Genomic DNA, 23,361 nt, shown 5'->3' on the forward strand with positions numbered 1-23,361 from the left:
GAGACCTGGGGAACATGACTTACACCTTGTAACACCGCAGAAGTCAACCAAACGGGAGACTGTGGTGGAACAACTGTGTCACTGGCATAGCAAGAAAGAGGAACCTTATTTTGTGGCTGTCTAGTGCCTCTTCTGCTACGTAGAGGGTGCTTCGGCCACCACAGGTGAGCTAAACCCGAATAGCCACCTGCCTGCCTCGAAGGAAACTGTGCCCTCCGAGGGAAATCCAGAGAGAGGCTCACCCTTCGCCCAGGCCAGGTGTTTCTCCCCAGCATATCAGACCAAGCTGAATGGAGGTCCCATTCTCTTCCCTGTAGCTCACTGCAGAGCCCCTCCTTGCACAGCTCCAAGGGGTGAGGGCAGCACCAATTCCATCCCAGAGGAAGAGCACCCCCAAATTTGGCCAGGAGGCGGTGGGCTCCAGAGGACAAGGGATCAGCCCTGTGTGACTGCGTATGGTCCCTTGCCTCTCCACATCTGTGCTGTCTCAGGTGCAAGTTAAAGGGGCCCTCAACCAGGGGTAAAATAAGAGTATAGGAGAAAGAATAAATCCACACATCACACTTCCCACCTCTCAGCTCCCTTCTGCACACAGCATCTCACTTAACCCTTATCCTGGGAGGGAGGAGTTACTGTGGCCATCTTCCAGCTGAAGAAGGATGTGAAGAGACCTACCTATCTACACATCTCAAGGTGAGCAGGGTGGCAGAGCCAGGTGGACAAAGCAACCTGTCCAGAGAGCAGGGAATCATGAGAGAAACGGCCAGCCTGACTCAGAAGCAGGGGTCACATTGCAGGAGCTGCAGTGCAGCCCCCAGGGCCTATGTGCAGGGACAGAAAGGAAAGGTGAGGGGGGAGTGTACATTTAGGGCAACTTGAATCTATGCTCCCAGGTTGAAAAAAAAAGAAAAAGAAAGGGGGCCAGGCACAGTGGCTCATGCCTGCAATCCCAACACTTTGGGAGGCCAAAGCTGGGAGACAACTTGAGGCCAGGAGTTTGAGACCAGCCTGGACAACATGGCGAAACCCCATCTCTACTAAAAATACAAAAATTAGCCGGGCATGGTGGCGCACATCTATAATCCCAGCTACTCAGGTGGCTGAGGCAGGAGAATGGCGTGAGCACAGGGCAGGGCAGAGGCTGCAGTGAGCTGAGATTGTGCCACTGCACCCCAGCATGGGCGACAGAGTGAGACTCTTTCAAAAAAAACGAAAGGAAAGGAGAAAGGAAAGGAAAGGGGCTAGAGTGGCAATATGAAGACCTGAGCAGGAGCAAGAAGGCTGCCAGCATCCAAATGCCAGGTGAGTTCAGACAGCAAGGCTATAAGGGCACTGCCTCAGCCTGGCGCTACCCTCCTGAGAGGAGGGATGGGTGTCCCGGCTGGGGTCCAGTGAGGACTTCAAGCAGTGGAAAGGAGGCTTAATTTACAGGAAGGCTGTGGCCAGCATGCTGCACCTCAACCCACCTGGCCTGGACTCCACTGGCACCACACACTTCCCTGAAACAGCTGGACCAAGTTCGCCTATCACCTTGTCTTGCCAAAATCCATCCCCGGTCTTCACCTGGCTTCTCTCAGCCCCACTGTCCTCATCCCACCCCACCCCACCAAGTTTCCTTGGATTCTTCCAACTCCTGCTAAATACCTGCAGGGCGAGCCTCAGGGCAGAGACTGATCTCCCAGTCCTCTGTCTCTGCCGTCTAAACTCTGTCACCAGAGAGCCTTGTCTAGCCCCAGGGCTTGATATGCTGTATCTGTTTCTAGTCCAGATGACTGCTTACGTCTGTCTTCACTTACCTGTCTAACAGTCATCTCTGGCTTAATGTGGCCAAAGCCAGACTCTTGCTTTCCCCTTCAAAGCCCCTCTGCCCTGTACTTCACCATCTCAGGAACCCTGTGTATGTGCACTGCCTCATACCTGGGCTCCTGCAGCTGCCTCCTACCTCCACACACAGTCAGCCAAGGGCAGGACAGGGCATGTCAGCTTTGCTCAGGCCTCCAATGGTTCCCCATCACCCTTAGACTGAGGTCCAGCCTTGGTGGTCTGCAAGGCCCCCCTCTAACTAGCCCGGTCTCCCAGGCCCTCTCCACCCTCATCCCCTTTCCATACCTCCTACTGTTCACTCTGCTCCTACTCCTCAAACATGCCAAGCTAGTCTTGCTCAGCTTGGAATGCTCTTCCCTAGATCTTGGCATCTCACCCCTCCGCCCAACTCAGAACTCCCAGGTGGTACTCTTCCCAGCCTGGGCAGCTGCACAGCCTCTCCCCCAACACACACACCACATTCCCAAGTTCCTGGGACACATAAACGGGACATCATGTTCCTTGTTTCTAAGTATCCCCACTCCTTCCACAGAAGCCCCTTGAGGCAAGGAGGAAGTCTCGTTCATAGCTGCATCCCCAGGGCCTGTCATACAGCTGATACTCAATAAATACTTATTAGTAGCTAGCTGCAGAGTTCCTGCAATGAGCATGGGCAGCTAAGCTTCCGGGGGAAAAAAAGTATTCTTCCAATGAGAGAATGTCAGGGACTGATCAGAGATGTCCAGAAAAATGCATCAGAATCACCTGAGGAACTTTAAGAATGCATGAATTTATAGGCTATATACCAAGACCACAATAGGTCTGAGGTAGGGCCAGATCTCTCAAGACAACCCGACGAACAGGTGGGTCTGAGAAACTCTGATAAATCCAACACCATCACATGAACATACTGAGGGCCTCAGAAGGAAATGCTGGCTCACCATAGATGTGTGTTGGGAACCCCAAATCTCCCACCCAGAAGATTCTCCCTCTCACTGCCTCCACAACCTTGGAGTCTAAGAGCTTGGGCAGAAAAGGTGGGTCCTTAGGAAGAACGGGCACTCACACTCCACCTCGGCCGTGGCTCTGCAAATCCATTTTCTTCTTAATCTAACACTTTGCACTAACACTCCATCTTCAAAAAATTAGGGCTAGGATGAGTAAAGCCAGGGTGCAGGAGAAGGACCTCTTTGCTTCCACTGGAACGGGGGCCTGTTCCACCCACTGCCACCCAGTGGAGAAGGTTGGAAGACCACCCGGATGTCCCCACTTACAAGAAGGTAAGGAAGAAAGGACAGGCATCCACGTTTATAAAAGGCCTGTATACAAGATCTTGAGCTAGACACTTCATAGACAGCATCTTTCTCTGTTCTCCTAGCTACTGATGAGTTCAGAAGCTGTATCTTGATTTTATAGACAAGACAGAGGCTCAGATTTTTCAGGGCTTGCTCTGAGTCCCATAGATGTGATTAATGGAGCAGAGGTTTAAATCAGATCTGTCTCCAAAGTCCATTCTCTCCACTCCACCACTCGGCCTCCACCTGACAGCCTGGTTACAGTTTATATGTGTGATGGGTGGAGGCTCCTTCCCCAGGGGTACTTATTCCCAAGCACCTGGGGGTAAGAGGTGTAGAGGGATAGAAGGCCAGAGCCTAAGGGACAATCTAGGGTCAGCAACAACTCAAAGCATGACTGTGGGACGTTCCTTCAGCCCAGGGTTTCCTGGTCTATCAGACAGGGATGAACCAACACATCCTGCTTCAAAGTTCTGCTTCAGGGATGGAACACAATTCTGCCACAATTGCCACGCAAATGTTATGACTGCCAACCTGCCAAAGGCTGTCAAGCAGGAGGCAGTGATCACCTTGGCTGACTTTGCAACCAGGTTGCTGGGCCTGGGGATGTGGCCACCTGGGATGGTGATAGAGGCAACTTCTTGAGACATGATCAGGACATGGACAAGTCTGACTCCTCACCCAGCACACTAGGCTCTCACCCACAGTCTCTGTTCCTCCAGCAAGACTCGCTAGCCCCTCCCTCTGGTTCCCTCTTTCACCCCCTCCCACCTGGCCAGGGACCCTCCCAGTACCCCCAAGTCAGAGAGTACCAGTGCATGCCCTCTACCTTGGCATTGCTCCCACTCTGCACTGTGCATTTTTTTTCTTTCTGTTTGCTTTTTTTTTTTTTGAGTCGGAGTCTCACTCTGTCGCCCAGGCTGGAGTGCAATGGCACAATCTCTGGCTCAATACAACCTCCGCTTCCTGGGTTCAAGCAATTCTTCTGCGTCGGCCTTCCGAGTAGCTGGGATTACAGGTGCCTGCCACCATGCCCGGCTAATTTTTTGTGTGTGTTTTTAGTACAGACAGGGTTTCACCACATTGGCCAGGCTGGTCTCAAACTCCTGACCTCGTGATCCGCCCAAAGTGCTGGGATTACAGGCTTGAGCCACCGTGCCCGGCTCCTTTCTGTTTGTTTTTCAGTCCTCCCACCTCAGCCTCCCAAATAGCTGGGACTGCAGGCGTGGGCCACCATGCTCGGGTAATTTTGTTTATTTTTATTTGTAGAGATGGGGTCTTGTTATGTTGCCCATGCTGGTCTTGAACTCCTGCATGCTGGTCTTGAACTCCTGAGCTCAAGTGATCTGCCCACCTTGGCCTCCCAAAGTGCTGGGATTACAGGTGTGAGACACCACACCCGGCCCACACTCCCATTTCTTGAGTGTGTAAATCACAACTATACCACTCTGAATCACCAGCACTTAACTCCACAGGGTACATACACAGATGGCCCCAAATCAGCATCTGATGGAGATACCAGCCATGAAGATGGCCAACTTCCAAGCCCTCTGCCCAGCTTTGGGCTCCCAAGGCTGATCTGAGTCATCTGGGTTTCTACCTGCCCCTTAGCTCTCAACTGGAGCTCAGGTACAGACACAGTTTCTTGTAAGTCAGGCTGAAGGGAGCAAGTCCTCCAGAGATGCACCATCCGATAAGGCAATCACGAGTCAAGTGTGGCTGTTTAAATGTGAACTGACTAAAATTAAATGTCACAGTAGCCACATTTCTTTTTTTTTTTTTTTTTTTTTTTTTTGAGACAGGATCTCACACTGTCGCCCAGGCTGGAGTGCAGTGACATGATCTCAGCTCATTGCAACCTCTGCCCCTGCCAGGCTGAAGTGATTCTCCCCTCCCAGTCTCCCAAGCAGCTGGAACTACTACAGGTGCACGACACCATTCCAGGTTAATTTTTTGTATTTTCTGTGGAAATGGGGATTTGTCATATTGCCCAGGCTGGTCTCAAACTCCTGGGTCATATTGCCCAGGCTGGTGTCGAACTCCTGGACTCAAGTGATCCTCCTGTCTCCACCTCCCAAAATGCTGGGATTATAGCAAGTTTGTACAACCCACAGCCCAAGTCCCAGGACTGCTTCAAATGCAGCCCAACACAAATTTGTAAACTTTCTTAAAACATCAGGAGATATTTTTTGTGATTTTTTTTAAGTTCATCAGTTATTGTTAGTGTTAGTGTATTTTATGTGTGGCCCAAGACCATTCTTCTTCTTCCAGTGTGGCCCAGGGAAGATAAAAGATTGGACACCCCTGAATAATAGGCATGAGCTACTATGCCTGGCCAGTAGCCACATTTCAAGGGCTTGAAAGTCACAGGTGGCCCATGGCTACAGTACTAGACAGTGCACATTAGAGAACACTATCACTGCACAAAGTTCTACTGAGCAACACTGCTGCTCTAATCTCTGGAGCCAGGTGACAACCAGGAATTGCTGGTTGCCTGGAACCTGCAACCTGACAGCCAGATCTCAGCCCCAAGGGCTGGTCAGCCAGACAGCCAGTCTCCCTGTCTCAGGGCAGCAAGAGACAGCCCAATTCAGGGCAAATGCTCAGGAAAGCTGACAGCCAAGGGGGAAATGTTTACGCCAAGTTAATTACCTTTAGAGAGCCTCCATTTGGCTGCTGAGGAAGAGGTCAAAGGAGGACAGAGTGGCCTCACACTGCCCTACCCGACAGCACTGTAAAGAGATGCCAGAGTTTCATCCACACAGCCTTGAACTGTTCACCTACTCACCTAGCCTGGAACTTCTGGATGAGCATCAGGAAATGAGGTTCAAATACAATACAGAAAAGTGTGCCCAGGCTGGCTACCATGCCTGCTGGAAACCCTGGCTCTTATAAAACTTGGCTACTAGAGTACCCCAGTCCAGCACTTTCAGACTGTAACCCTGCCCCAATCACTGCCAAGTGCTTGCTGTCAAACTCCCTGGAGCATCTCCATTCTTACCTCTATGCACCCGCATGTTCCCACCTCTAAAATGCTCCCTGGGAACACTCTCCTTTCTAGCTACCTCAATGACCTTCTCCCACTTCCCACCCTCCATGGCTCAGCTCAAGTTCCACGCTGCCTTCCCATGAAGCTTCCCCAGGCTCTGCCTGGCCTTCCCCGAAAATGAACCCAGCAGTACTGTCTTTCCACCTGTCAATGGGAACTGGCTGACCTACAAGATGCTGCTTCAGGCAGTGCTGTGTCCTCTACAGAATCCCCTTCCCACAGCGGGTCATGCATGGGCTGGAATCCAAGAGACATCACTTCCCCTCATCGGCCTTGGACATCCCAGCTTTTCTCAGCCTCTTGCCTTGCTCCCCTCACTAATAAGTGGCATCAGGTGGGCTGACCAGGAAGACTTTGTAAAACTACAGCAGCCTGACTACAACAGAGCTTTGCACAGAATAACATATGGAAACATTGCAACCCCTAATCTTGTCTCTCGCCATCTGCCACAATCTCAGGACCCTGATTTGTCATAATATCAGTAAATTATGAGTTTATAGTCTGGTGAGAGTTAGGAAGAAAGATAAAACTGTGAGGAAAACCAACTCCATGCCTGAAATTCCTAAGGCCTCCAGCAAAACCATGCACACAGTAAAAACTCAACGAAAGACCTGCCACTGAGTGCTAGGAAACCAGCAAGATGCCATCCTAATGGGGCAGACAGGTGCTTGCCAAGTGCAGGCAGAGGAGGTGCTCAATCCTGGAGTCTGTTGTCACATCAGAAACCTGAACTAAAAATGTGAAGCCACTTCCTCTCTGAGGGAGGAGACTCGAGGGGTTCTATGTGGCCACAGCAGGCAGTCATACTTCCTCCCCTGACTCCTCACTTAAAAGGTCCCACAGAAAGGGCCATAGACTGGAAAATCATTTAAAAGTTTAGACCCTTACCTGTCCTGTCCCCAGGCATTCACCTTAATAAAAAAATCACTCGGCCGAGACGGGCGGATCACGAGGTCAGGAGATCAAGACCATCTTGGCTAACACGGTGAAACCCCGTCTCTAGTAAAAAATACAAAAAAAAAACTAGCCGGGCGAGGTAGCGGGCGCCTGTAGTCCCAGCTACTCGGGAGGCTGAGACAGGAGAATGGCAGGAACCCGGGAGGCGGAGCTTGCAGTGAGCTGAGATCCTGCCACTGCACTCCAGCCCGGGCGACAGAGCGAGACTCCGTCTCAGAAAAAAAAAATAAATAAATAAATAAAAAATTAAAAAAAAATAAAAATAAATAAAAATAAATAAATAAATAAAAAATAAAATAAAATAAATAAATAAAAAAATCACTCAAAGAACTGTAGGGATTAAATATGACACTAAAAATACATGCAACAAAATAAAAAACAGATAAATTCAACTTCATCAAATTTTAAAGTCTTTGTGCAGCAAATGAGACTATCCACCAGGTGTGGCGGTTCACACCTGTAATCTCAACACTTTGGGAGGCCAAAGCAGGAGGACTGCTTGAGGCCAGGAGTTTGAGACCAGCTTGGGAAACACAGTGAGACCCCCATCTCTACAAAAAATTAATTTTTAAAAAAATGACACTACCAAGAGAACGAAAAGAAAATCCAGAGAATGGGGAAAAAATATGACTAATCTCATCTCTAATAACGATTTAATATCCAGAATATATGAACAATTCAATGACAACTCAATAACAAGAAAAAGAGCCCAATTAAAAATATGGGTGGCTGGGCACGGTGGCTCACGCCTGTAATCTCAGCACTTTGGGAGGCCGAGGCAGGCAGATCACAAGGTCAAGAGATCGAGACCATCCTGGCTAACACAGTGAAACCCCGTCTCCACTAAAAATACAAAATATTAGCCAGGCGCGGTGGTGGGCGCCTATAGTCCCAGCTACTCGGGAGGCTGAGGCAGGAGAATGGCTTGAACCCGGGAGGCGGGGCTGGCAGTGAGCCGAGACCGTACCACTGCAGTCCAGCCTGGGCGACAGAGTGAGATTCCATCTCAAAAAAAAAAAAAAATGGGCAAAGGGAACCTGGATACTTCTTCAAAGAAAATATATATACAAATGGCAAACAAGCATATGAAAGGATGTTCAACATCACTCACCATTGGGGAAATGCAAATGAAAACCACAATGGGATATCAACATCTCACACCCATTAGGATGGCTATAATTAAAAAAGCAAAAAAAAGATGGCTGGGCTTGGTGGCTCACATGTGTAATCCTAGCATTTTTGGAGGCCAAGGCAGGAGGATCACTTGAACCCAGGAGTTCAAGACAGGCCTGGGGCAACACAGTGAGACTCTTGACTCCTTTAAAAAAAAAAAAAAGAAAGAAAATTAAAGAGAAGGAAATAATAACTGTTGGGGAGGATGTGGAGAAACTGGAAGCCTTGCACACTGCTGCTGGAATGTAAATGGTGCAGCCACCACTGAAAACACTATGGTGTTTCCTCAGAAAGCTAAACAGAGAATTATCATATGATCCAGCTGTTTTCCCTACACAGTTACATTCCTCTCCCTGCTATATAAACCCCCAATTTTAGTTCGTCGAAAAGACAGATTTGAGACTGATCTCCCTTTTCCTCACCTGACATCACCCGAATTTAAAAAAAAAAAAGGCCGGGTGTGGTGGCTCACACCTGTAATCCCAGCACTTTGGAAGGCTGAGGTGGGTGGACCACCTGAGGTCGGGAGTTCGAGACCAGCCTGACCAACATGGTGAAACCCCGTCTCTACTAAAATACAAAAATTATCTGCGCATGGTGGTATAATCCCAGCTACCGGGGAGGCTGAGGCAGGAGAATCACTTGAACCCGGGAGGTGGAAGTTGCAGTGAGCCAAGATTCTGCCATTGCACTCCAGCCTGGGCAACAAGAGCGAAACTCTGTCTCAAAAAAAAAAAAAAAAATTAATCCCAGCTACTCGAGAGGCTGAGACAACAGAATCGCTTGAACCCAGGAGGCGGAGATTGCAGTGAGCTGAGATCGCACCACTGCATTCCAGCCCAGGCAACAAGAGTAAAACTCCATCTCAAAAAAAAAAAAAAATATTTAGCATATGATCCAGTAATTCCACTTCTGGATACATACCCCAAAGAATTCAAAGCAGTAGATACTCAAACAGGTATCTGTACTCCCATGTTTTTTTTTTTTTTTTCAGATGGAGTCTCACTCTGTCGCCCAGGCTGGCATGAGTGGTGGGATCTTGGCTCACTGCAAGCTCCGCCTCCTGGGTTCACGCCATTCTCCTGCCTGAGCCTCCCGAGCAGCTGGGACTACAGGCACCCACCACCATGCCCGGCTAATTTTTTGTATTTTTAGTAGAGACAGGGTGTTACTGTGTTAGCCAGGATGGTCTCAATCTCCTGACTTCGTGATCCGCCCGCCTCAGCTTCCCAAAGTGCTGGGATTACAGGCGTGAGCCACCGCACCCGGCCTCATACTCCCATGTTTATAGCAGTGTTATTCACAACAGGCAAAACGTAGAAGCAACCCAAATAAACAAAATATGGTATACACAACAGAATATTATTCAGCCTTTAAAAAGGACTGAGATTCTGACACATGCTACAACATGGATGAACTGTGAAGACATACTAAGTAAAATAAGCCAGTCACAGTAGGACAAATACTGTATGATTTGATTATATGAGGTACCTAGAGTAGTCAAATTCAGAGACAGGAAGTAGAACAGTGATTGCCAGGGGCTGGGGAAAGGGGAAATGGAGAGTAATTGTTTAACAGGTACAGAGTTTGGGATGATGAAAATGTTCTGGACATTGAATTATACATTTAAAATGGTTAAAATGGTATATTGTATGTGTATTTTCCCACAATTTTAAAACACAGAAAAAATAACAATCAGGCCATATTTCCAGCCCACTGAGAGAATCCCTCTTTAAAGGCCAGTTCTCCTGATGATCTAGCACATCCTTCCCTGCCAATGGGCCTTGTGGATGCTATTTTGTCCTTTGCATTCTGACTTCAAACCTGGCCCCAATAACCTGAGCCCTAAATTCAAGCAAACAGCTCAGGTGGACTAGCCATTGTTTGAAAGGCTGAGGCTTGAGCTTCTCTGGAACAGGCAATTTAGGGGATGTCTGTTATGTTCGACAGGCAGCCAACAAAAGCAGAAGCCACTCTAGCCAGCTTTCACTCTCTATTACTTCCCTTTTCAGTTTCACACAGGACCCCAGGGAAAATAGGGGTCAAACTGTCCAGCCTGTTTTGTTTTTCAGTTGGAAAGTGGGAAGTGCACCCCCATCTCTGACAGGTCTAGCTATTTAACATTCTTTGTACTTCATACACTGAAAGACACTGCTTTCACCCATCTGACAACAGAACCAACAACTATGGCCCTCACTGGTCTGTCTCTACAGCCCTTTCACACAGATTATCCCATCAGATCTCACAATAACCCAATGAGAATGAATGTGTAGGGATAGTCATTCCCCACTGGAGACATGAAAAAACCCGGACTCAGAGAGATGAAGCAATGTGTCCCAAGTCCAAGTAAAAAGCAAACTAGGGTTTGCACACAGGTAATGAACTTCAGAATAATTCTTCCTCTCCATTACGTTGGAAAGATGAACAAAGCAGAAATGGAACTTTTCATTTGGTGGTAAACGACAGCAAGGAAAAATGCTTTCGAATATGGCAACTAATAGGCTAGTAAGCCCATCCCCAAACGAAGAACTAACGCCCTCTTCTTTTCCCCCCCTTTTTTTTTTTCTTTTGAGACCAGTCTCATTCTGTAACCTGGGCTGGAGTGCAGGGGCGCGATCTCGGCTCACTGCAACCTCTGCCTCCCAGTTCAAGCGATCCTCCTGTCTCAGCCTCCCGAGTAACTGGGATTACAGGTGCCTGCCACCACACCTGGCTAATTTTTGTATCTTCAGTAGAAACGGGGTTTCACAAAAAAAAAAAAAAAAAAAAAAAAAAAAAAGAAACGGGGTTTCACCATGTAGATCAGGCTGATCTCAAACTCCTGAACTCAGGTGATCCGCCTGCCTGGGCCTCCCAAAGTACGGGATTACAGGCACGAGCCATTGTGCTCGGCCCTCGTTCCCAATTTCTAAGGCCCACCCTAAGTTACTAAGTTAGAAATAGATCTTTTCTTTTTTTTCTTTTTATTTTTTTATTTTATTTGAGACGGAGTCTCGCTCTGTCGCCCAGGTTGGAGTGCAGTGGCAGGATCTCGGCTCACTGCAAGCTCCACCTCCTGGGTTCACGCCATTCTCCTGCCTCAGCCTCCCGAGTAGCTTGGACTACAGGCGCCCGCCACCACGCCCGGCTAATTTTTTTTTTGTATTTTTAGTAGAGACAGGGTTTCACCGTGTTAGTCAGAATGGTCTCGATGTCCGACCTCGTGATCCGCCCACCTCGGCCTCCCAAAGTGCTGGGCCCGTGAGCCACCGCGCCCGGCTAAATCTTTTCTTTTCTTTTTTTTTTCTTTGAGTCGGAGTCTTGTTCTGTCGCCCAGGCTGGAGTGCAGTGACGTGATCTTGGCTCACTACAACCTCTGCCTCCCAGGTTCAAGCGATTCGCCTGCCATAGCCTCACGAGAAGCTGAGATCACAGGCGTGCACCACCGTCCCCTGCTAATTTTTGTATTTTTAGTAGGGGCGGGGTTTCGCCATGTTACCCAGGCTGGTCTTCAACTACTAACCTCAAATGATCCGCCTGCCTCGGCCTCCCAAAGTACTGGGATTACAGGCGTGAGCTACCGCGCCCGGCCTCTTTGATTTTTGCACGCAACGACTCCGGCTGTGTACTCATTGCTGTCACTTGCTGCCCTATCCAAGGAGTGCTGCCGGACTGGGGAGTCTGTCTGATTCAGAATCGAAGGCGGGGGTTAAAGACCAGCTAGGCCATAGATAAACGGAACAAATCACGCCTAACCCAACAAGTATCCGAACCTACAGGCAGCCCTAGACACCTACACGAGCAACACCCGGGAAGCAGGATTCAGATAGACTGCGGATGGCTGACCACTACCTTACCCACCCCCGCGCATGCGCGACCACCGCACCAGCGCCAGGGGATTCTCACGCCAAGCAGCCCCAGACACCGTGGGAGGGCGCCGTCTTCTCGCGCATGCGTTACCGCCCGCGCATGCGCATCCTCGGCAGCAGTCTTCCCTTATTAGCCCTCCGCTCTCCTCAAGCCCGACCCGGACCCCGAATCGCCTCAACGACGACCCTCACTCCACATTTCTCACCTTGCGGCCGGTTTTCTCCCGTAGGGCCTTCAGCCGTTCCTTTCGCCGCAACGCCTCTTCCTCTAGCCGGCCCACACCGGCCGTAGTCGCCTCCATCTTGCCCGCCGACGCCCCTCCTTTTCTCCCGTCTTGCATCGCGCAGGCCTAAGGACAGCGGATAAATGTCTTGCGGCCAATCCAAGGACGAGAATGAGAGACTGGAAGGTCCTGAAAGCCAATCAATGCGGGGTTATTATGGAAGAGCCCGCCCCGCCTCGCCCTGCCCCGCCCCACCCCGCCCTTATTCTTCCGGGCAACTTGCCTAGTGGGTGGGGAGCCAGCAAAAAAAAAAAAGCTAAGGCTCGATTTATCCAATGCTGATCAGTGAAAGAGCAGCAAGTGGAATTCAGACCCGAGAGAAGGTGAAAAGAGTGCGTCGATCGCTCCGGTTTTGCCTAAGCACTAACCACACTAATCACTCCATGCTGGCGTCTTGGAATGCCCTGACCCATCTTTGTCCACTTGACCTGACAAGGCTCGAATGCCTTCAAGAAACCTTCCCTGGGCCGGGCGCAGTGGCTTACGCCCGTAATCCCTGCACTTTGGGAGGCCGAGGCGGGCGGACCACGAGGTCAGGAGATGGAAACCATCCTGGCCAACATGGTGAAACCCCGTCTCTACGAAAAATACAAAAATTAACTGGGCGTGGTGGCGCGTGCCTGTAATTCCAGCTAGTCGGGAGGCTGAGGCAGGAGAATCGCTTGAACCAGGGAGGCGGAGGTTGCAGTGAGCCGAGACCGTGCCACTGCACTCCAGCCTGGCGGCAGAGCAAGACTCTGTCTCCAAAAAAAAAAAAAAAAAAAAAAAAAAAAAAGCTTTTCCTGACCCTCCACTTCGATCCCACCCTAATATAAGATATGCCTCACACCTCTACCGCTGTCAGTGGCTCCCCAGACTCACCTGACAAGTGCCCCTAAGCCCCTCTGTGACCACTCTCAGCTCAGACAAAAGCCTGTACAGCGAGGGACCTGACTGTATGGCTGTTTCCCTCTGGACTCAAAGATGATCCCCTCGGCCGGGCGCGGTGGCTCAAGCCTGTAATCCCAGCACTTTGGGAGGCCGAGACGGGCGGATCACGAGGTCAGGAGATCGAGACCATCCTGGCTAATACGGTGAAACCCCGTCTCTACTAAAAAATACAAAAAACTAGCCGGGCGACGAGGCGGGCGCCTGTAGTCCCAGCTACTCGGGAGGCTGAGACAGGAGAATGGCGTGAACCCGGGAGGCGGAGCTTGCAGTGAGCTGAGAGCTGGCCACTGCACTCCAGCCTGGGCGGCAAAGCAAGACTCCGTCTCAAAAAAAAAAAAAAAAAAAAAAAGATGATCCCCTCTCACTCCCATCCCCTCCTGCAGCAGCAACGTCCTCAGGGTCAAGTTACCTTTCCCGGGGAAGAGCAAACCCCAACCTGGGTCCAGTGGGCCTCAAGGACTGCCCCCAATCCCCAGCTTAGAAAGTCTTGGTTTGGCCTCGACTGCAAGTCACCACAAGATTCATGGCTCCCCAGCAGAAGCTGCCAGAGTCTTCTTTCCTGCATGAACTAGAGTGTCCTGATAACCGAGAGACCACTTCGGCTGAAGTGGAGATATTCTTTCAGTATGTGGGGGTCCCCAAAGCCACACACACCCCCACTTGGGAATAGGAGACCATGCCTCCCCCCGCCTCCACTGCCAGGGGACAACTAGCCTCTTAGGCTGTTCCCTCCCTGAGGCCTCCCTTCCCAAGCTAGCTACAGGTGGACATCCACTCTTCCCCTTCCAACTCCCTTCAGAGGCCCTTGGGCCACAGACCACAGGTCTAGCCCTCCCTTCACTAACCGTCTTGTCTTCACTAACCTGGGTCTGTCTAAGCCTTCTTTCCTGTAGTGGATGGGTTGCTCTGTCAAGGCCTGGCATGCAGGTTGGAGGTGCTCAGGAAACCCCAGCTCAGAGCTATGATGGATGGAGCAGGACAAAAGTCCAGACTGGAGGCGTGGACCAAGAAGCTAGGAGAACAAAACAGGACAGGGTCTCTGTTCTCTTGGCCACCCAAGGCCTAGGAGTCTCCAGACTGGTCAACTCCTGGAACCAATAGCACCTCTTTGGGCCCAGCAAACTTCTCCCCAGCCCCAACAAAGGGCCTGATCCCTGGGGACCTGACCCACCAGGGGTTGGGTCCCTCCCACCATCACCCCGTGCCCCTTTCCCCGTGCCCCTTTCCCCGTGCCCAGACTGTGAGGTGAGGGCATGGGGAAAGGGGCATGAGGTGATGGTGGCAGGGACCCAACAAAGAGTCAGGCAAGCCTGGGTCCCTGTCCCTGTTGCCCTTGGCTGCCCAGGTGGTCCTCATTTGGCCAACCTGGGCCTCAGTTTCTCCATCTGTAAAACAAAGCTGGCCGGGTGCGGTGGCTCACGCCTGTAATCCCAGCACTTTAGGAGGCCAAGGCGGGTGGATCACGAGGTCAGGAGATCCAAACTATCCTGGCTAACACAGTGGAACCCCGTCTCTACTAAAAATACAAAAAATTATCTGGGCCTGGTGGCACGCGCCTGTAGTCCCAGTGACTCGGGAGGCTGAGGCAGGAGAATGGTGTGAACCAGGGAGGCGGAGGTTGCAGTGAGCCGAGATCGTGTCACTGCACTCCAGCCTGGGCGACAAAGTGTCTCAAAACCAACCAACAAACGAAAAACAGAGCCATGAGGCACCCACCTCTTGAGGTTAAAAAAACAACATATGTGAAGCAAGTTCTGGGCCCTGGAGTTGGGGAGTGGGGGGAACCCCTCCACTGGAGCGTTTGGGAAGGCTTCCTGGAGGAGGGAGGGGGACCCGTGGGAACGGTCTAGGTCTAAGCCTCTCTGGGATCTGGGAGGGCACCGCAGCCCCGAAGGTATTTCAGGCTAGTCCTGCTGCTAACTTCCCGCTATCACACTCCACAAACAGCTAGAGCTCAAAAGTTGCGTTTTGGTCTTCCCATAAAGCGACAGAGTAGCACCTGGCATTTGATAAGCGCTACAAGGGGTCGTCATGGTGGTAGTGGTGATTATTGGTTTTGTGTGTGTGTTTTTGTTTTGTTTTGTTTTGTTTTTGAGACGGAGTCTCGCTCTGTGGCCCAGGCTGGAGTGCAGTGGTGCAATCTCGGCTCATTGCAAGCTCCGCCTTCCGGGTTCACACCATTCTCCTGCCTCAGCTTCCCAAGTAGCTGGGACTACAGGCGCCCACCACTACGCCCGGCTAATATTTTGTATTTTTATTAGAGACAGGATTTCACCGCGTTAGCCAGGATGGTCTCGATCTCCTGACCTCGTGATTCGCCCGCCTTGGCCTCCCAAAGTGCTGGGATTACAGGCGTGAGCCACCGCGCCTGGCCAATGGTGGTCATTATTGTTGAAGGACCCTCGCCACCCCCACGCGGCCTGCCGCCCCTTCACTGAATGGCTGCAACTGCGGTCAGGCCAGCAGCGTCCTGGGCGGATTCAGACCCTGGAGAAGTCTGAAATTCCTCACCCCCACCCTCGTCCCGGAGGCTCAAGCTGGCCCTTCCAAAGGCACTGGTGGGGCGGGGCGGCGGGGCACCCTCCCGGACCGCCAGGCCCATAGGCCCCTCCTCCTGCCAGGCTCTCCGCCCTTTACACGGTCCCGGGAGAGGCGGGGCGGCGGTGACTGCAGCGAAGTGCAGGAAGCCGGGCGGCGGCCGGCAGTAAGAAGGAGGAGGAGCGAGCAGACTTGGGTGGCTCAGCGCCGCGGAGGCCACAGCCGCAGACTTCCCCAGTAGTACCGCGCCGCTCCGCCCCGGAGTGACGCCCTCCGCCCATGGGCCTGGCCGAGGGCAACCGGCGGGCGGCGCGGAGGAGGCGGCGACAGGTGGCGCGCAACAGGGCTGGAGCCGGGCCGGGCCATGGCCGCCTCGGAGCGGCTCTACGAGTTGTGGCTGCTCTACTACGCGCAGGTGAGCCCGCCCCGCACCCGCACCCGCACCCGCACCCGCGGTGCCCCCAGCTTCCCGCGCCCTGCGCCTGCTGCACCTGCGCCCAGCGCCGCTGGGGCCGCGTAGCCGCGCGCGCGCGCAGGGCATGCAACGGCTCCGCACACACGTGTGTGCCCCCAGCCCGTCGGGTGCCTCTGGCACTTATGCCTTGGGGACAGAGCTCGCGGTCGTGCACTTCACAGCAACCCACCCCCACCAGCAGGACCGTGCAGCCTGAGTCTTTCTTGCTAGAGGAGAGTGGCCTGGGCCTAGGCGGCCGGACGCTTCTTCGCCTTTTTACAAATGGGGAAACTGAGGCCTGGAGAGACCTGGAGACTGGCCAGGAGGCTAGGGGGAGGGGGACTCAATTTGTATATGAGCTGCCTCTCCCTTGGGCGCGGCCCGATTGGGTGGTCGTGGCCAACGGGTCTGGGGGTGTGGGCCAGCGTAGGGGTATCTGTGGGCCGACGTAGGGAGGTATGTGGAAGGGGAATGCTCCCACTTCAGGTCCTTCTTGAGTTGCATCCCCCACACCCCCAGCAGACAGGCTGCGATAAGCTCCTCCCTGACTTGAAACGACCCACTCCACCCCCATTCTGAGGGGTGGACCCAGGACCTCTCTAGGAGCAGAAGAAAGGGTTTTGCTCTGGATGCCCAGGGTGAGGGTGGGGCGTTGATTCCCTGAAGGATGTCTGAAAAGGTTGGAGGGAGGCCCTTTCGTCCTGAGCTCCCCACCCGACTCAGAGAATAGTTCAGGTGGCCTCAGAAGGTGAGGGGAGTGACTCTGACCTGGGTGTCCCATCAGCTGAGAACCTGGTGTCACACCATCTCACACACATAGTCCCCCATTTTCCTTCTGCACCCACAGCAGGGTGGGATCCCAGGGTAACACTCCCCTCCCCTTCACCCAGCACCTCCCTCCCTGCACCTGCCTGGCATCATGCTCCTGGCTCAGGTGTGCCCTGGGCACAATGGACCATTGTGTGCCCTGAACAGTTTGTCAGTGGGGGGAATTCATGCTCAGACGCACTGGCCCTCCATGAGGAGGCTGGCCCACTGTGTTCCACCAACCTGGAGTCCAGGCCAGAAGGACCACAACCTCTTCAGTCCGCTCAGGTTGTGAGAGGTCCATGCCCTGGGCAGGAGGCCAGGCATGGAGTAGAGTCCCTCTTAGGTATAACTCAGATCAAACTCGACTTCTGAGCCTCTGCTTCCTGCCTGTAAAATTGACACAGCCCTGGCCGGGCGCACTGGCTCACACCTGTAATCCCAGCACTTTGGGAGGCCGAGGTGGGCGGATCACAAGGTCAGGAGATTGAGACCATGCTGGCCAACATGGTGAAACCCCGTCTCTACTAAAATACAAAAATGAGCTGGTCATGGTGGCGCATACCTGTAGAATCTCTTGAACCAGGGAGGTGGAGGTTGCAGTGAGCCGAGATCGCGCCACTGCACTCCAGCCTGGTGACAGAGTCTGTCTCAAAAAAAAAAAAAAAAAAAAAAAAAATGACACAGCCCTGACTTCAGGGGCTTCCTAGACTCTGTGGAGAGGTAGCCATTATAGCTGGTCCAGACCAGAGAAGGCTCCTGTTTCCCTGGCCCCATCGGGTCCCCTCGCCCCAGCTTCTCTGCCTCCATCCCCAGTGGTTGTGAAGGAGCAGAGGATTTAAAGAGAATCCTACCCCTTAGTCCTCCCTCTGACTGTCCCATAGCTATGGGCAGGTTCTAGGTGCATGGGCAGGTAAAGGGGACTTAAACCAGGTGATGAGTGTGAGAGATGTTAATGATAGGTCTTCAGGCCGGGTGGCAGGCTGCTGGGAGTGTCTTGGTATCTCCCAAAACAGTAACTCCAGCATGGTTGCCTCCTGATGCCCCATCTAGCTGAGCTCTGTACATGGCCAGCCCCCATACCCTCAGGAGGTGGTTATGGCTCATATCTGTGCTGAGCCTCCCCCTCCAGGAGCTCCTCACCTCACAGGGCAGGTATGGCACATAGGCTGGCAGGTTGTAGCTTTGGAAGCCTGAGCAGGCAGAGGGCAGTCTGGGGCCAGGCAAACAAATCCAGGATGTGACAGCAAACTCAGGAGCCAGGCGGGGCCAGGCTGCCTGGGAAGAGGAAGCTAGGGCCAACCTCCCCGCTCGCCTTCCTGCCCTCCTGCCCGCCTGCTCCTGCTCCTGGAACCCCCAATCCAGGGAGGAGTAGTGCTATGCAACTTTGAGTCCTGTTAGGGACCTATTGTGTGTGTGCTTGGGGAGGGGGAGTGCAAGGTAAGGGGCGGAGCTGAAAGTGGGTGTTTAGAGACCCTTTCGTTGGCTAGCCACCCAGCCAGCAACACCTGCACCCCTCCCTTCAGCTGTGAGAGCTGACATCAGCTGGCAAACCTGTTTCCCCAGTTGTGGGTCTGGGTGGGGATGGAGAGGGGGGAATAACTCCTTCCTGCCCTTCCTCTTCCTTAAAGACCCCGGGTTTAGACCCACCCACCCCCTCTCCCTGTGGGCCCGGCTCAATTGGGGGCCTCATAGTGAGGGAGGGGGCTGTGGGTGGCCACTGAGGGAAGAGGGAAGAGTCAGAGCACCCCAGGACCTCACTCAATTGGAGCTCCTTAGGGCCCTGGTGGGGAAACCAAGGCAGGGTCCTACCACGATTGTCAGACCTCACATGTAGTAGGTGCTCCTTGGGTATTGGCTGAAGGGTGGGTCCCATAGCAGTGACCAGTCAGGAAGTCACCCAAGAGGAGGCTGAGTTTGGGCTTTGAGGGCTGAGAGGAAGGAACAGCAGGAGCAGTGAGACAAGAAGCAAATTGTCAGGAGTTGGGGTAGAGCAGAGCTAGTCAAGCAGGCCTGGTGGACAGTGGGGGCTCATCCAGAGGACTCCAAGCCCACCAGAGCTCCCCCAGGGAAGGCATAGGAAGGACAGGGGAGTCTTGGGACTGGCAGTTGGGCAGCCCATAAAAGTTAATGCCACATAGCATGCAGATGAGAGGCCCCTGTTCAGGCAGGAGCAGCAGTGATGTTCAGCAACCCCCCCAGTGAATGGGGTCACAGAGTGAGGGGGCACTGAATGTGGAAGGGCACTCAGGGTCACAAAGGTCAGGGCAGAACAAACCCTCAGGTGACAGGAGGGAGCAGAAGCTGACCTGTCCAGCTATGCCACTGAGGCCTCAGAGGGGTCCAGGGAGGTTAGGTCAGGCTGGAGGCAACCTTGTCCTGCCCACACTTCCCCCAGTTCCCTCTCCCTAACTGATGATCTCTACTGCCTCTTAGAAGCCTGGTCAGGCCCTCCACTCCCCCTGGTACTTTATCTGGTCATATTCCTTTTTGGGCCTCAGTTTACCTTCCTGAAATGGGTAAAGGGAAGGTGGAATCACTTCCTTGGTGCTTGGTCCCCTGCCTCTATTACCAAGGCGCCTGAAGGAGGAGGGTCTGTAGTGACAGGGAGATGAGCACACAGCCCAGGCTTGGGTGGGCACTGGTCAGTCCTGGGGTTGTTATGACAACTGGGGAGCTGATGGGGAAGTGTGGAGTCCCCGGAGAAACAGGGTCAGTTACTGTGGGTCTATGGGGACCCTGGAAGGAGATTCCCATTTTCCATAGTGATAGTAAAAGGGGTTGGTCGGCTCTTGAGCCACTTGCTTGAGCCTGTTTCCACTCTGTGGCTTATGCTTTCATTTCAATAAATCTATGCTTTCCTTGCTTAAAAAAAAAAAAAAAATAGTACAAGGGGATGGTCAGGCCCTGGGGCAGGGTGGGTGTCATGGAGATCAGAAGGTCCACCCTTTCAGCACCCCCTCTCCAGGTAAGGAGGAGAGACTGGCCCAGCCACCCAGGCACTCAAACCACTATCCTCAGTTGTCCCTGCCCCAGCAAAGTCCCATCTTCCTGCTTCATCCCATGGCCTAACATCCTCCAAGCCTGACCTCCAGTCCTTGTGATGTAGCCAGAAGTCACATTTAGCTTGACATTGTCCTCCCCATCCTGATACTGAATTGGGGGACCCCCTAGGCCTGAGATAGGCTATTCCACACAGACCCCACCCTGTCCCACTTCTGCTTGTCTGTCCCTGAAGATGGAGTGCTCACTACCACCCAGGCAGCTCTGACTGAGAGGAGTCACCCACCCTTGAGCTGTGCTCTTCTCTCCCTTCCTGCTCCTAGCTCTTCCCAGGGGTCTATTAATGCCTCTTACTGTCACTCACAGTGGGGGCTGGGGGTTGTTGCCTAGAATTCAGGGAGCTCGGGCAGGCCAGAGCTCCTGGATCTGGAGCTCCACTCACCTTACCCTGACCTCGAGTTGGGTAGGTGTGGCTGGAGAACTTTTACCCATGAAGCAAAGGGATGGTTTTAAAGGGGTGAATGTTAGGTAACAAGCCACCGAGAGTTAGAATGGGGACTGGACTCCAGAACCCATGCGCTCACCACTGATTTGGTTGGTGAGAGGCACCAGACAGGAATGGGTCTTACAAAGCGTGCTGATGCCCCTGATGGGGGCATTCCAGCAGAGCAAACAAGAGCAAAGCACAGGCAGACCCGTGGGGGTAGAGACAGCGAGTCACGCCCTTGGGCCCAGGCATCCTACGGGTTTGGGGTGTGGAGGCTGGAGGTGAGGTGGGCACCACCCACACAGGGCCTCAGATGTGAGCTTGTGATAGGGCATGTGACTGGCTGATCAGACTGTGATGGTGACAGACGTCTACTCGAGGCCCACTGTGCGCTGGACTTGGGGTATGTCAGGCAGGGTCTGGGAGCAGCATGGTGTCAGGCAGCTCAGTGATCCCTGTCACCTGGGCAAGCAAGGTGTACTCCCTGTACTCCCCACCAGTGTCACAACCACCAGCCCTCAGCCCTCCGGGTTACTTCAGAATTCCAGAGGAGCCTCAGTTCCATGTGCAGTCAGGGTCTGTTTGAGCCTAAGCAGCCCTCAGGAGCCCCTCATCCCCAGCACAGCACTCTCAAGTGCCCTCACAGCTAGTTGGGCATAAGTTGGGGTCTCTGTGGAGGTGACCATAAGACCCCCTCTTCCCAGGGACGCCGACCTTCCCCATTCCCACAACCTTCTCGCCTGCTGCAGGACCTGGGCATCACTTACCTATGGGCCCTGGAGAGGGCTTGGCAGGTGTAGCTGCTCCCAGCCTGCCCTCAGTGGGGGACAGGGTTGGGCCTCTGACCCAGTTAGGTTGGGGCGAGGGCCTGGACTGTCCCTGACCCATGTTCCTCCTCAGAGCTGGCACAACTGACCAAGGCAGAGGCTCTGAGAGGGGCATGGGAAGCCTGAGCATCGCGGCCACCCCTCCCAGGCCCTAGACCCTCACATGCAGCACTGCTACTATGCTCTCATCCCCTGCCATTCTCTGCCTTCTGACCCTGGCTCCCTGAGGGACTCCCATACCCCGACACATCGCAGTCTCAAGCCATGGGGCCTAGGCCAGAGTTGGCCTGAGGCCTTCTAGGGAGAAAAGGTAAGACCCAGGGAGGCAGGACAGGCAGCCACCCCACCCCTGCCTAATACTGTGCTTTGGAGACCTCCTCATCCCCTTTCAGAGCCCCTGAAGGCTGTCTTGATTGCCCCAGCCCTGAACCCAGCTCAGCCCAATCTGCTGAAAGTTTACAGGACTGGACAGGCCAAGGCTGTGGTTCTAGGGACAGAAAGCAGGAGTATGTAGGGATTGAGGGACCCCCCCTGTCCTGGGAAGGCTGATCAAGGTGATGGCCATCAGGAGGGTGGGAGGTTCCTGCTCAAATACTACAAGCCCAAGTCACACAAGGCAGTAGGGCATAGGGTGGGCAGAGGCCTGGACAAGAGGATGTGAACCACAGATGGGGAAAGGTGGAAGCCAGAGAAGCAGGTCCTTGTTGGACCAGCAGCCTGGAATGCCACGCTCAGCAGTCGAGGCTTTATGGGGAGGGGTTAGACATGGTCAGATGTGGACTTTCTGGTGCTCAGTAGAGCTGCAGCTGGCAGGAAGACTCCCATTTTGAGTGACTGGCTTGACTGAGGGGCAGAATAGGGGAAGACAGCATTGGGACATTTTTGAAGGCAGCCAGTGGTCTCTGTGGGGCCACTGAGGCAAGGATCGGGGTCACATGGTCTGCATGGGCTGGCTTGCTAGCAATCATGAGTGGTCCTGGCCTAGAACTAAGGTCTGGCTTTCAGCATCCTCAAAGGTACACTGAAGACAAAGTAGTAGATAAGGCATCCCCTGTGGGGCCTCCTGTTTCCCCATCTGTAATGGGAGAAGTTCAGAAGAAATGGTCCAGGACCCCTGGCCCCCTCTGCTGTCTCGGGATCTGGGTATTTTGGGCTCCTTGCTGATTGTTCGGGAGGAGGCTGCCAGCAGGAGAGGGTGGAGAGGTCAATAAATGTAACTGACAGGCAAAATGTCATGGTTGTGTGGGTCTGCTCCATGGTGGCCCTGGCACCTCTCTGAGTTGTCTTCAGATCTGCACTAAAATGTACCAGGGAGTTCCCCAGTCACAGGGTGGATGGCTGCTCTGCCTAGGTTTTTTGGGGATCTGGCTCAGGTCTGCTGCGGTCAGGCCTCTTGCCCTGGGGCCATTCAGGCCTTGCCCTGTGGTCTGGGTCCATAGACTGCAAAAATTAGCCATCCATCCAAAGATCGTTCTGGAGGTCCTTGGGTATGAGGTCCATGGCCCCTGGGGAGCAGCCTCAGGCCTGCTGAGTACTGACCATGATGTGTCCCTTGCCTCTTCATCCTTTTCCACTCTAGCTCCCCCTGTCCACCTCTCTAACTCTAGGACTCAGCTGGTTGGGAGCTCCAGATGGGGCCAGCCTGGAGGAATTCCTGTATAAGCCACCACCCACCCCTATCCCCTGGGAGGGGCTTAGAGGTTAGAGGAGATGCGGGCTAGGCTAGGATTTATCAGCTGTGTTCCTGAGCAAAGAGAACTGCAGGGTCCAGATGAGTTCCAGGACATGGCGGTGGGGGCGGGACAAAGGTATGACTGAGTCTTCTACATCGACCCCTATGGCCTAAGGCCTTGAGCACAGGTCAGAGAGCTGTGGGTGCCTTGAGTGAAGGGTACTGAAGCAGCAG

General features: G+C 53.3%; 2 protein-coding genes across 4 annotated transcripts in view; one reads left to right on the forward strand and one right to left on the reverse strand.

The window, feature by feature from the left end:
• CCDC12 (coiled-coil domain containing 12) overlaps nucleotides 1-12,533 on the reverse strand; it is a 55,801-nt gene extending 43,268 nt beyond the window's left edge. For both annotated transcript variants that reach the window (XM_010374764.2, XM_030936344.1), the window contains exon 1: nucleotides 12,332-12,533. In XM_010374764.2, the coding sequence (XP_010373066.2) occupies nucleotides 12,332-12,466 (135 nt within the window). In that variant the 5' untranslated portion in view covers nucleotides 12,467-12,533. The remainder of the gene's footprint in view (nucleotides 1-12,331) is intronic.
• Nucleotides 12,534-16,066: 3,533 nt separating this feature from the next.
• NBEAL2 (neurobeachin like 2) overlaps nucleotides 16,067-23,361 on the forward strand; it is a 29,328-nt gene continuing 22,033 nt past the window's right edge. The window contains exon 1 of one of the 2 annotated variants that reach the window (XM_010374762.2): nucleotides 16,067-16,292. In XM_010374762.2, coding sequence (XP_010373064.1) covers nucleotides 16,242-16,292 — 51 coding nt within the window. In that variant the 5' untranslated portion in view covers nucleotides 16,067-16,241. The remainder of the gene's footprint in view (nucleotides 16,293-23,361) is intronic. The other variant, XM_010374763.2, reaches the window with a different exon arrangement.

Source organism: Rhinopithecus roxellana, chromosome 1, assembly GCF_007565055.1.
Source record: "Rhinopithecus roxellana isolate Shanxi Qingling chromosome 1, ASM756505v1, whole genome shotgun sequence".
Classification (NCBI taxonomy): Eukaryota; Metazoa; Chordata; class Mammalia; order Primates; family Cercopithecidae; genus Rhinopithecus; species Rhinopithecus roxellana.